Raw genomic sequence first — 14596 nt, forward strand, 5'->3', positions numbered from 1 at the left:
ATAGCAATAGTATATCTTAAAAAGTTATCCTAACTTCAAATGACTATAACTTCATCACCTTAACTCCAAATCCTATAAAATTTGTACACAAATTGTAGTTCAAATCCTAAATCTTATAATCTTTACTTTTGATTCTTCAATGTTCTTTCCAAAGTCACTAAAAGTCTTATTATAGTTATAGATAACTTGTTGAATGTATATTGGATATTGCCTTTGACTAATAGAGATAAAGATTTTTATTTTTAGCCTTCATCCATCCATATCTTATTTTTATTTTTTCAAATAAGCTTCTTAGAGGTTTGGATCTTCATCTTTGAGCTCCAATCTTCTTCTTAAATTTAATACTAAATATTTAAATCTTATATTTTTTAAACACTATAATCAACATAAGTAAATCTCAAAATAAATTTTCTTACATCAACTCTCTTTAAATTGACTAACTAACTATTCTAAAATATATTAAAACTTATAAATATATTATCTATTTTAATTAATTTTTACATACCATAAACAATTACAATATGACAACACCAAAATAAGATAGTTATAGGATTCAAAAAGACTCAAAATTAATTTTATGACAATATTATAATCATCAATTGGCTTGTAAAAAATTGTTACTTGATTTACAAGATTTTTTTATCTTGTTAACATAAGCTATGAAATCATCACCTTCTGATATCCTTATTATTAATAATTTCTTTTTTTCCTATAGAATGTTTGCAAGGTTTTTACTTTCATGTATATTGCAAAGAATCTTCTATACTTGGGCTAATTTATTCCAAGCAATAATATATGAAAAGTTGGCATCCTCAACATTAGCTACAATCAAATTAAAAACCTTCTTTTTATAATGTTTAATCCCATTATTTTTTTCATATTAGTGTTAGTACTTAGAAGCTCTTCACTTTCATCTACTATATTCTAAAGATTTAAAGAAACCAATAAAAATTCTATTTTCTTCTTCTAATAGTAGAAATTACTTCTTTTAAATTTCTTAATAATTTTTGAAGTCCTTGCTCTTAATTGAAGACATGTATAATAATAATAATAATAATAATAATAATAATAATAATAATAAAAACATATGAAAAAAATCAAAAAAATGATTGATAGAGCTCTTAAAACCAGCAAGAAGATATTATATCACATATATACATAGGTACTCTAGTAAATACCTATATGATTAGGTAGAAGTTAGTAAAAGTAGATAAAAATAAATTAATTTCATAATATCTTCTAAAAAAGCTTTTTAGAAGTTTCATAAATATTGCTTTAACTTAACGTGTCTTTGTAGTTGATTGATAGGTTAGAAAATTGGTTAACAAGTTAACCACGTTGTCGTGTTGTAACACGAGTATATCGTGAAAATATAAAGAAATGGGACTTTTATTAATGTTCAGTTACCTCGAATATTGAGAGCAACGACCGATTCCAGTGCCAAAATTTAGGGGTCAGTTCAGACACCCCATCACAATCGGTCAAGGCATACTTACTAGTAACGAAATGCTCCGTTCGAGTCCAATAGTGGGAGTCAACAAAATCAAAAGGACTAAATCGATAACTGAGCGAGCCTGACGCAAAGGACCAATTTGACCCAATTACGGGAACATCCAGGTCTTATTACGGGCCTCTTAGCCAATATGAGACCTGAATTGGTCGGGCGACTCAATGTGATCCCGATTACAGGGGTTTCGATTCCGTTTCAGGTTGTTCTGTTCTCTGTGCCGTTTCAGAGAACGTTGTTTCCAGAAAAAGAACCTTTTAAAAGACAAAAAATGGAGGAGAAAGCTCTGACGGCGGAGCCAATTCTGGATCCAAGACGGAAGATTGAAGAAATTCAGAGGCTAGGGTTTGAAAAAGGGGAGGATAGGTTAAGAAAAAAAAAAAAAAATAGAATAAGGGTTTTAAGAAAAGAGAGCTAGCTTCATGCTTCGGGGGGAGGAGAAAAGACGGAGAATTGGGATTTTTTTTTCTTCATAGGGTTTTGGGAAGACGAAAGCAATCGTTGCTGAAGTCAGTATTGTACTGATGAATTGGGGTTTTAATGAAGTGGGTGTGATTACTCTTAACTGTTTTGTGAAATCGAAGTTACGTCTGTAATTGAAGAATTAAAAGAGTGTCTATAGGATTGAGTATGCACAGTGAATGAAATTTATTGGGTTAATCTAACAAGACAGTCAGTGGATACAAGGTCGTGAGTATAAAGCGGTATCGAAGATTAGCAGATCGGATTGTTCGGGGTTCTCTGTAACATCTAGAGATCTACCGGTTGGAGCAAAAAAGATTTCGACGAGTAGTCGAAGGACATCTATATAGATTTACGGTATATGTTTGCAATTGTTTGTATTCTAACAGTCAAAAATTGATAGACTGCTTGAATATTAGTGACTCTCCATACTACCTTCTACAGCCAGACACCCGGTGTATTCTCGAGCAGGAAAGCACGTAATATGACACAAGTAGTGAACCTGACATGAAAGCTTAAGGTAGAAGGTATTGGATTTCATTTGATTTTATTTTTATTTTTATGGAGAACGAAAATAAAAATTTTGAAGGATCTTTGGGAGGAGTTTCTGGTGGGGGTTCTTCTAAAAGACAAGATATGCACATGGATCCGTCTATTGCTAGTATGTTTCAAGCCTTCTCATTATCAATGCAGCAACAGCAAAGCAATGATCAAAAAAAAGCTTTGGCAACCAAAGCATTGCAAGCACTGGTCAATAAAATTGATCAATTTGATGGAAGGAATATTTCAAGGTATTTAAGATGTTATGTTTGTGAAATGGAATTAAATCGGGTTTCTGAGAAAAAAATGGTTGAATTATTTGGACTTGCCACGATACTGGAGATAAAAGACTATATTATATCGATTATGGATCATTATGGGAATTCATGGGAGGTTTTTTCACATGCATTGAAAGACAAATATTTCTTGGAAGATGTGGATCGCGTTACTAAGAAGTTGTTTTTGGAATGGATTGAACGGCCTAATAAGAATTTGCAAGCAACAGAGCTACTAAGGGAATTTGAGAGGCAGTACTCTCAATTATCGAAGGTAGAAAAATTGACATTGGAGCCAAATAAAGTTGATCTATTTCTTCAAGCTGCTGATGGAGAATTGCAAGGAAAATTAGAACTCCTTCTTGAAGACAAAGAAGAAGATGAAGGATTGACAACAAAGTGGAAGAACGTTGAAGATGCAGTGGGGTTGCTTACAAAAAGAGAAAGGAGGAAGGATAGGAGCAATATTCCGAAAACAGTACAAGCACCCAAAGCTCCAGTACGTACAATACCACCAATAATGCCTACAGTTCAACCTTCGACATCCTTATCAAAGAAAGCAGATATGGGGATGGAAGAAATTATACGAGGAATGCAAGATCTTCAAATCAAATTAGCAAGACTTGAAGAGAATACTTCTACAAATAATTTGAAGAATGTTTCAAAATAAGGATATGTACAAAGATGCATTTGGTATGATGATGCTTCACACACTAGAAAAGATTGCAATGAATTTAATAATATGATACGGCAAGGAATTATTTGCTGAAAAAATGGAAAGATAGCATTAAAAGATAGGGAGGATCTTCTTCAAACCAATTTTGGCAAGGAAAGAATGAGAGCATTGGTTCAAGATTACTTAAAAGAGCATGAAACAGCAACACGAGAAAGTGCAAGTTATGGTGCTAGAGTAGATGATGACCTTAGTGGAAGTACGAAAACTAGTGAGTTTTGGGCTTCTGCCATTTCTACAATGCAAGAAGGGAAATTATCTCGAGAAGCATTATTGAGGACTACAGCTACAATACGAGGTGCAATAGGTTGGGAGGATCCTGTTGAGTCTCTTTCAATTCATGCATATATTGCTAAGAGCTAACATGAAGCTTTGATGGAAGAAAAGAGACGAGGAAATTTTGATGATACAAGAGAAGGAAATTCTTCTAAGAGACAAACTCGAGGAGACAAGGCTCGGGAGGCAGCTTCACAAGAATTTCCTGTAAAGGATACCTCAGCATCATTGGAAGAAAAAACAAGGGAGACAAAAGATAAGGGCAAATCAATTGCTTATAAGCTACTTTCTGACATTGAAGCGGCAACAAATTTGAAAGGGATATTAGAAGAATGTATATTAAACGCCAAGGTGGAATTCACATTGAAAGAAGTTTTGGAAATTGTAAAGAAGGAGTTTCATGATGTTATCATTGACAGCATTAAGCAAAAGAGGCAATTAATGGGCGAAACTGGAATGAGTCATCCAATTACCTACTAACCTTCAATTTTTAACCTTAAATTGTTTCAATATTTACTTAACTTTTAACTTAAAATTTATCTATTTATCTTCAACCTTTGACTTTTATATTATTCCATTTTACTTAACTTTTAACTTTGATTTTATTTTTTACCTTCAACTTTTAATCTTTAAGTTATTTCATTTTAACTTAACTTTTAATCTTAATTTATAACTTTTACTTTTCATCTCTAACTTTTAATTTTGTTATTTATTTTATTTTTTATATTTTATTTTTTATTTTTTATATTAAAAAATTTAATTCCATATTAATACTGAATTTTAATATTTGAAGCTAATTATTAAAGAATTTTCAACTTGAGATGGAGTTTTTGCCATCAAAACTTCATCCATGGATAACTTCTTAGGTGTAATTCTAATTTGCATGGTTGATACCATTTTGGAAAGCCCTAGACTAGCACTCAAGTATAGTACCAATTCTTTTTATTTTTATCTAACTCATAAGTTTCAGAGTTTAAGCTTAATCAGATAAGTCTTGAAAGGCATTTACCTAAATGAACTGCAATTGCTAAAAAAACAAATCATAAAAATATGTAATTGACTTGGTCATATTCTATTGGATAAATTGTGATTGTTATATCATTGTATTTTTTTATTTATATTATCTATGATTTTTATTTCTACACTAATTAATATTCGACTCTAATCCAAGTTATAATTTAATTAAATTAGACTTAAGTGAGGGGAGAAGAAATTGCTTACACATATAGCCAATTATCTTATATCCATGTACAAGTAAAGAAAGTTGTAAACTAAAAGAATAGAGAAATTTCTTAGAAGAATCATCCAAATTCATGTAAGCTTCATCTTTATACACTTGTGCACAATGCTAGATATTGCTAAAAAGCTATTTTGTCAGTAAAACCACAAATATATGACCTCCACTACTTTTCTTTCTAAAAAGATTCAAAAAGCTGAAGATTCCATTCATGGAAGTAAAAAAAATTAAAATTATGGATAAAAAGCATGTTGCAATATAGAGATCAATAGCAGTTCTCAACTTCTAAAAATTGAACATTGTAGTGTGGTAATACAACTATATAGTAAAAAATAAAAATATGGATATTATTATAGCAGAGCCTAGTAGAAAGATGTAGTAGAAAAATAAGAATAAATGATAGAAAGGTAGTAAAAGATTTAGTCTCAATGCTACCTTTTGTAGAAAGAACTTCTATTTATTTTGTAGAAGCATAAATGAGCCAAATCAAAGTAAATAAGATAAGAAATTAATATAAGTTTTTTTAAAAAAACATTAACAATAGATTAAAGCAAAAAATACTTCAAAATACCATTAATTCATTTCTAGAGAGGACCAATTGTCAACTAGGATCAAAATTAGACCCCAAGGCATAAAACCATATTCATATAGTGATTCCAAGGTTCTTTTGTAGATTGAATAGTAGAATTTGAGAGAAAACTTGAGGATAGATATTTAAACATGGATTTTATATTATGTGAATCAATATTTAGATTTTGAAGGATTTTGAAAATTAATAATGTTCTTAATAGAATTAGAATTTGAGAAATAAAAATATATTTATAAATTTCAGGATTTCTTGAGTTTTGTGATGTATATACAAATGAAATTTGAACAATGTATTGATGTACTAGTTGCAAATATGTATGCAAATTTTGAGGTCAATTGAACATTTAGATTGAAATATATAAGGATTTTTGTGGATTGAGGTCTCAGAAATTGGAGTTTGAAGGTGAGTGAGTATTTCTACAATCTTTAAAAATCTATCAATTGGATTATAGTGAAATTTTTTTATATGGATATTAGACTTAATTTCTAATATTAAGATCAAATTTAAGAGCAATTTAATAATTCAAGAAGGAAATATTGGCATTGAAAGTTTAGCATTCAAGCTGAAATAGGAGGTTGCTTAATACTTCATTGAATTATCTTGCATTTCTTTCAATTAGTAGGTGTGATTAATTTCATCTTTCTTGTACTTGTTTCTAACTAAGATATTAAGAAGTCTACAAATTTTGAATTGATATTAATAATTTAATTATTAATTATTGAGGTTCTATTTTTTTAGAAGATTTATTAAGAGTTTGTTTAAGATTAGGATTTGAGTTAGGATTTATTTAGGATTTATTTAGGATTTTATTAGGATTTTATTAGGATTCAATTTAAGATTTGATTAAGGTTTAATTAGAATTTTAATTAGGATTATATTAAGATTTTTATTTTTAGTATCTTTATAGAATTCTTTGTTGTTTCTTTAAAATTTCTATTTCTAACATCTTTTTAAGATTATTATTATTTCTTTAAAGATTTATTTTTATATTTTTTAAAAATTTCTTATTTTTTCTTAAAATCAAATCATGACTTTTTTGTATTTCTTTTGTGGCTTCTTTTGAATTTATTTCAATAGATTAGAATTTGATTGAATTTATTAGAAATTACTTGAAGTTTATTTAAGACTCTATTAGAATTTATAGAATTTTTTTTATATTTTTACTTACCTTCTACAATTAGGTTCCTCGTGTCATATTGTAATACAACTATATGATAAAAATATAATAAAAAATAAATTTTTAATTAATATTTAATCATCTTGGTTTAATAGTAATTTAAGACATTTAAACATAGCTTCTATAAAATCCTCTTAGTTTATTTTCTTATCATAATAGCTAATAGATTAAAATTTGGTTAGTAATTTTACCTTCTAGATTGTAGAATTTCTTTTAGTACCTTAAAAAGGCTATAAAATATATTTTTACTTTTATTTTTTATTTTTTATTAGATAAAAATTTAGTAAATAGATTATGACCAAGTTTTAGATTGTGTAATTACTTTATTTCATTTATTTCATTTTTTATATTTTTTCTTCTTTTGTTATTAGTATTTACTTCTTTTACTTTACATCACTAATTACAAGCAATTCTTAATTGACGCCATCTTGTATTTGAGTTGAGGGGTGAAATTTATCCTCACAGCTATCTATTTTAGAATTCTTTTTCAAGGAATTTTTGCAAAAAATCCATTTTAGCCATTAATATTTTATTAGTTGCTATTTATTCCAAAATTCCTATATTAATTTTTTAAATTAGTAACTTAAAGCATCATAAGTACATTTTTTTTATTAAAACACAGAGTGAGTTAATTTCGTGATCCATAGGTTACAATTAACCTCTCCACCAAGGAATGACAAAATTTGAAAATTCTTACATAATTTAAAAACAAAAAATCTAGATGCACTTTAAAATAAAAGAGCTATGAGAGTTGGTTTTTGGTTAAGAAAAAGAATCAACATCTATTCTAAAAAATAATACAATAACATCAATACTACCAATAAATCAAGCTACAATGATCCATAGAAAAAAAAAAGACCATGTTGCTTTAACAACCATATAAATTTATATACATAATTCAAAAAAAATTTATGTAGGTGGCCACAAAACAACCAACAAAGCTTAGCTTGCTCTCAAAAATACATACTTCAAATATTACATTATTATTTAAGCTTCTCTAGAAGAAAACTTTATCATAATAAAAATGAGAGCAAAAGAATCAATAACATAATATTTACATAATTCTAAAATATTGCTTGAATAATATCACTCCGTTGAGATAATAATTCTACTTCAAATAAAAATCCTTGCACTTATAAAGTCCATGCTATTTTATTACAGCACAATTATTCAAACTCTTTATATTACATAAATTATAATACTATCCAAATTAATTGCTATTCTGTTTCAAAAAGAGATGGCTATAAAGGCATATCTTTTGAATTTCAAGCAAACTTTGTCAAATGCAAAGGTGAGGACAAATATCAATCACAATCAATTACAAAAAAATCACAAAATGATAAAAAAAATTCAAAAAAATAAATCAAAATCAATTACTTCATGATTCTATTGCAAAAAAATTAGGCATTGGAATTCAAAATATTTTACTAAAAAAATTAAAAGCTTAAATAAATTTTATAAATATATTTCATGATAATGAAAAGTCCAATGAAAGTTAAAAAATATAAAGGAAACTCTTTTATCTTTCTATACTCATATATATCTTACACAAGCATATTGCTTAGAGAAATCAATACAACTAAAAACAAAAAAAGATTAAAAAATGATTTATCGACATAAGAACCACATATTACTAAGTTCACAATAAAAATTAATTTATTTCTTTAAAATTATTATCACTTAAAAAAAATAAAGTTTATTTTGATAATAACATTGACTTTCTTATCTATAAGCAAGATGAGATTGAAATATTTATAGTCAATAGTAAATCTATTTGATTCACTAGTATACTATGTCTTTAATCTATAAAAGAATCTATTCTTTGTGAGTGGCTACAATCAACAAATAAAAATCAAATCAAATCAAATCAAATCAAATTTGTTGTTTTATTGTATAAGATGATTCTATTTTAGTATCATATCTACTATAAGACAACCTATATTTTCTTAGTATTACCATACTTTAAGATAATAATATTCAAATTTATATTTCAATCACAAGTCTTAACAAAGCAATAGCCATCTTTATCAATTTTTTTGTTGTTGCTCTTTCCAACAACTATGAGAATAGTAATTAGGTACTTGAATTTTACCTTCTTCAATGAAAAATCATATATAAAAAGAATCTCCATAGACATAATCATTCACATTTTCATTTCTTATCACTTATTTTTTATATATATTTGAAGTTATATTTTTTTTTATTATTTATATTTTTTTCTAAATAATATCAATAATAACCTCATGAATTTTTGTCATAAAGTGGAATCAAATGCAAGATTGCAATAATCAAAGATTATAGTATGAGATAAATACAATTTTCTATATCTTTGATTTTTTCAATATATGAAGACTGCTCCTTGTACAACTCATCTCAAGAAGGAGAGGTAATGTCACAGATATACATAAGTACTCTAGTAAATACCTATATGATTAGGTAGAAGTAGGTAAAAATAAATAAAAGTAGATTAATTTCATAATATCTTCTAAAAAATCTTCTTAGAAGCTTCATAGATGCTGCTTTGACTTCACATGTATTTATAGTTCATTAATAGATTAGAAACTTGGTCAAAAAATTAAACATGTATTGATAGCTTATGGAACAAGTTAACTATATGGTGCACATATAAAAAACTTGCCTTGCAAGTTAAGATATAAGTCTTGCAAAGTCAACACGTTTTAGAGGTCTTATAAAACATCACTATGTAGCTCCTAGTTAAGAGTATATATGGAGGTAAGAGTGAAGCCTTCTTTACTCTTGTTAATACCTTTTTAGTCCTTAGTCTTATTTCTAGACTTTCTAGTCTTCTTGTTTTTGGCAATAGCCATTCTACTTCAATAATATGTCATCTTTAAGTGATTTTTTAGTTCTTTTCAGTGTTACAAGAGTGTATTGAGGATTTCTTTTTTCAAGATTCATGTCTTGACATATTGTTGTTTTAAAAAACTAAAATGACTTCTTTATAAATAAATTAGTGTTTTTATTATCAAATCACTTTTAATTTCACCTTTAAGACTTTTTTTAAGTCTTATACACCAAATAAATCTCTTGTATAAGTTTTTCCACTCTTCAATCATTTTTAATCTTTCAAAATATCTTTTAGTACTATAAAAGTTTTTTTAAGAATTTTAAGCAACTTACTATATAAAAGTACAATGTTAATATATTAATGACATTACTCATCAAAAAAATAAAATATTAATATTTTAAAATATTATTCAAAAGTATCAAACAAATCTCAAGCCCATATATGTATTTAACAATAAGTCATAATAATATTACATCAACAATTAGATGCAAAAGTGAAATTAGAAGATTACAAATCCTATCATCTACAATAATTATAAGATCTACTCCTTACAACAATAAAGACTTGAAAAACTTTGAAACTAATAAATAAAGGTAAGTGGTCTTCTAACCTATTGAAGAAATATAATTTAAAAGTCTCAATTTATAGCATCAATAAGGTTATACACAAAGAGAGTGTAGAATAAGATAACTCTCATTTCCAACATCAATTACTTATAGGTGGTAGTTGATGTCCTTATTAATAATTTCTATCTTTTAATATTTACATCCATCCAAAGATATATTAAATATATTCTTTGATATCTTATTTAGAATAAAAATATGCATTTAGCATATCTTCTACACTCCTAGGATCCTTTAATAACTCATCTACCTCAAAGATATTCTATGGTATTTACTTTATATTCTTACATAGTCTTTAAATATTTTCTAATTGATTCTTTATCCTCTTGACCTTGTTTCTTGGCTCTTGACATCATTCCTTATTCATAAGATGGCCTTTCCATATACTAAGAGTCAACTTTTTAGCCATTAACAACTTATTAAAGGTAATATCCTCTATTAGGTAACTTATTCTATTTTTATTTTTACTTACTTATTTACTTTAAGACTTTTGATAAGTCTTAGTAGTTTTTATATAAAGAGGATCCAAAAAAATTCAAATTCTATTCTTGTATACAAGGATATACCAACTAGTCTGAAACCCCAATTGATTGTTGTGAATGACAAATTTCCATTTATGAATTATATCACAATCCTTGAATAAGAATTGTTCAAAAAAAAACATGAAGTACATCAAGTGGCACTAGCTAAGTGGACATATGTTTTTCCACATGATTATTGACTTAAGTGATAAGAAACATGTTAAGAAAGAAGCAGGCTTACTGTGGCTCATTTGGCAGAGAGTCATGGTTGAAAATGCATGGTGAAGACCCGTAAATATTACAATTGATCAACATTGCCATGTAAGCTTAAACAGCACACGAGAGACAGTCCTCCATAGGTTTTGAGAATGCATGTCAGTACAACAAGAGTGGGGTTGGGGGAGGAATGTCTCGCTACTCCTCACTTGAGCTGGTGCCCATCTGGACCCCTCCGGGCATCTTGAGAGCAAGGGGAATCAGAGGAGCTGGGCTCCTGGCCTTATTAGGCCAAATTAGACTGTGTTGTGGTTCTGGCCGGACCTGGCTGGACCTTTGTTGTATAATCTTTTATCCACGCTTTATAACCTTTTATAACCCTTTGCAAACCATTTGTACACCCGGCAATAGAAGTTTTTTTTTTAATTTGTGTCAAAGAATAATAATAATAATAATAATAACAACAACAACAACAGTTAAATACACACACAAGTTAACAGAACGGGTAATATCCATATTTAACTTATGCAGAGAGCAGCTAATAATGACGTCCATGAGTGAAAGCAATTAGACCATTCGTCTTGAACTGTTTCATAGGATCCATGTGCAGTGAATTTCAATCTCCAAATCAGGTGAATTGTATGATATCAATGCATCCATGGCTACTCTTGGTGATAAATAGTTCAAAGAATTCCTTATTTCTGCGCGAGAGGACCGCAATTATTGGTACTTTTACTTATCGTGGTGTGCGTGGAGATCCCTCCACATTCATTGATATGCTCCACTGTCAACCACGCGAAAATAAAATGGTGCTTGAACGGCACATTTCCATCAGATGATTGACAGACATGGGGACTGGGAGAGGAGATTGACAGTGCGCATTTCGGGCACAGCGGGTTACTTTAATAAGAGTTGTGAATTTGATGACACTTGGACTGCATACATTCATAAGCTTTTTCTGATTATGTCATTATCAAATTAGATTTACACAGCAATTAGTGTTTAAAGGCGGGTACCATGTAGATGCTTCACGTCAAAGTTTCACATATTAAAAGAATATTCAGTAGTTAATTGCCTATGTCAGCAACAATTATGCGTTTCGGAACGGTTACTGAACGATCCAATTTGAGTGACATACGTCCGAGTCAAATGGTGGCGGATTCTTCGATGTTCTCACCGCGACAAATTCTTATGGTCGCTCATGCATCGGCTCGATTTTCTGCACAACAATTCCAGAAGACACGAGACATTGTGACAATTATCACGGCAACCAAATTGAGTTCCATGCCGCATGACGACTGCATTGTATTACTCTGGGACCGCGACTAACTGCAACAAGGAGCAAGTCCCTATCCGACCTACAAACGCAAGATTCCGTAGAATGTAACATTGCATACTGCTCGGATGCTGTGGCTGTACAAGCTTGGTGGGTGAGGCTAACCTTTCAAACCCATTACTCATTTCCACATTTAAGGTAAAGCTGGCAACAAATCTTCAGGAATTTGGCACAAGGAATTGAATAGGGTAAATTGATGAGGTTCCACTCGAAGTTCTGCTTCGTAAAAATATGGACACTCTCGAGAGTGGAATGTGAAAATATACACCTATACTTCTGAATGAATTCCGACGCTAAAGTGTCCCCTGGTTCGTCATATTCATCTAGGGGAATGAACATGTCAGTTTTATGGCACGAAAGAAAGGGGGTCAAAATTTCATATAAAATATTGTTCTACGGATGCACCTTCAAGGGTAGGGGGACATTCCTACAGAGGGGCCATTTGACTGCCACTCAGGCGCCCAGGCCTTGGAAATGAGCATGTAGTACAACTCACTGAATAATGCAGTGAGGAAGGAAAAAGCAGCAGCTGCCTCAAACACGCTCTTCCGCACTTCCCGACATGTGACATTTGCTCCAAAATAATTAAAGTCGCCCTGAGTTTGAATTTTGTTCTGAGCTGCTCCAGCAATCAGAGCTGATGATGCAACAATGAAGCAGAACCTGCGGAGACAATCAATCCAGTTTTTCATCTCCTGGAGTATTGCGAGCAAAAGTGTATTGTGGTGTGATTCACAGGATAGCACAGGCCAAGTAGAATGGTTGTGAATAAAAAGATTGAGCTCACCAGGATAGTATGTACGCAAAAATTCCGAACGTCTTAGCACTTCCGGGGATGAGCTTTCCTCCACAACATAGGCAACGGGTCGCAAACAGGATGACCACATGGGCGACTACCAGGCAGATAAGCGCTCCGGCAGCTAGACCAGTTGAGATGTCGGAGGTGTACAAGCACCTAATTTTACCTGTGGCGATATCTACCTCTTCGACAGCCTGCATTTTGAATCGAAAATAGGGTATCAGGTGAAAGGCGAGTGCTGACAAAAGATACCTGACGTGAAAGGCCATCGTGAACTCCTGAACGCCATAGGATCCACACAAACACGTTGTTTGGCAGAACTTTCTACTCACACACCGACGAAATGCTGGTGATACTCAAGTAGGTCATTCGAAAGAGCAAAACTACGCCAAAAACAGTGACGGAGTCTTTCGACAACCCAAGACACAATTGGGCGCTGTGATGCACTATCGCACTGGCCAAGTCGTATTTGGCAGCTAAGAAAGGCCGAGCAAACTATCGTTACCATTTATTTCATTCATTTCCAGTAAAACAGTTTTTTATCTTGTTGGAGAGAAGAAAGGAATGCGAGTCGAAGACAGAAGAACGAAGAGATTCTGGCAAGGAAGTCTACCGTGCTTCGCTTCACAGCGGCTGCCACAGAAAGGCAGAAAGAAAGAATGTAGAAAAGGAGACTAACTCCAAGAGCTACAATCTTCACCATTTTCTTAAGATCCTGTTACCTACGCAGTTACAAACAGGTCGTAAGGGTTCCGCAAATAAATGATTACACAAACTGGAAATTAATTGCGAACCGAATCCTTCCACTTAGCAGCTGATGAGTCAAGGAAGTCCCCATTTCCCAGCAGAATGAACATGTCAAAATCCACATAGAGAGATGGTTGAAAATTTTGTGCTTGAGGGATCGTGATAATAAAATAAAAGTAAATACTGCCTTACCCTGTATACGGCGGCAAGATGTCCCAGAAGGTGAGCAAGCGATGTATTTCTTGAACTTACTTCAAACTCCTTGGCGTTGAAGGCATCAGAACCCGAAATCGCTAACGCAACCGATCCCAACCAGCTGCATACGTTTACGTATCAGATCCAACGATTACAGATGCGGCAACACTTGCCGAAACTAGATGACGTGCTCAAGCTTCAACCCCTTAGAACTAACCTCACCAGATCGACTCGTCAAACTCTAAATCTACAGACACCCCACCCCTAAAGCAAATACAATAGCCAAACCCCTCGCTCAGAAGCCGCAACTCGAATTCTTAGGAACGAAAATCCTTGACGGGACAACATAAGGAACTTACGATGAGGACGGGGGAGCACTTAGCGCGGCAATGATCAACAAATCCAGCGACTACACAGATCATAGGGGGGGGGGGGGGACAACGGCAAGGGAATAAACACTGATGTGAGCAAGGCAGGTGAGAGGTTGCGAAACGGCGGCAGAGTGATATGAGCTCGCACCAGTATCCAGGGCAGGAGTCAGGCTTGCCATATCC

The 14596-nt window shown here is 31.4% G+C and overlaps 1 protein-coding gene across 1 annotated transcript; it reads right to left on the reverse strand.

Annotated features, from left to right (window-relative positions):
• Positions 1–12458: 12458 nt before the first annotated feature.
• Positions 12459–14178, reverse strand: LOC112281895 (uncharacterized). The gene is made up of 4 exons (XM_024518901.3): positions 14040–14178; positions 13714–13815; positions 13089–13294; positions 12459–12964 (listed from the first exon to the last, which is right to left on the reverse strand). Exons 2-4 carry the CDS (start codon positions 13801–13803, stop codon positions 12709–12711), a joined length of 552 nt encoding a protein of 183 aa, XP_024374669.1. The 5' UTR covers positions 13804–13815; positions 14040–14178; the 3' UTR covers positions 12459–12708.
• Between the last annotated feature and the right edge of the window lie 418 nt (positions 14179–14596).

Source organism: Physcomitrium patens, chromosome 4 (assembly GCF_059467195.1).
Source record: "Physcomitrium patens ecotype Gransden chromosome 4, ASM5946719v1, whole genome shotgun sequence".
Lineage (NCBI taxonomy): Eukaryota > Viridiplantae > Streptophyta > Bryopsida > Funariales > Funariaceae > Physcomitrium > Physcomitrium patens.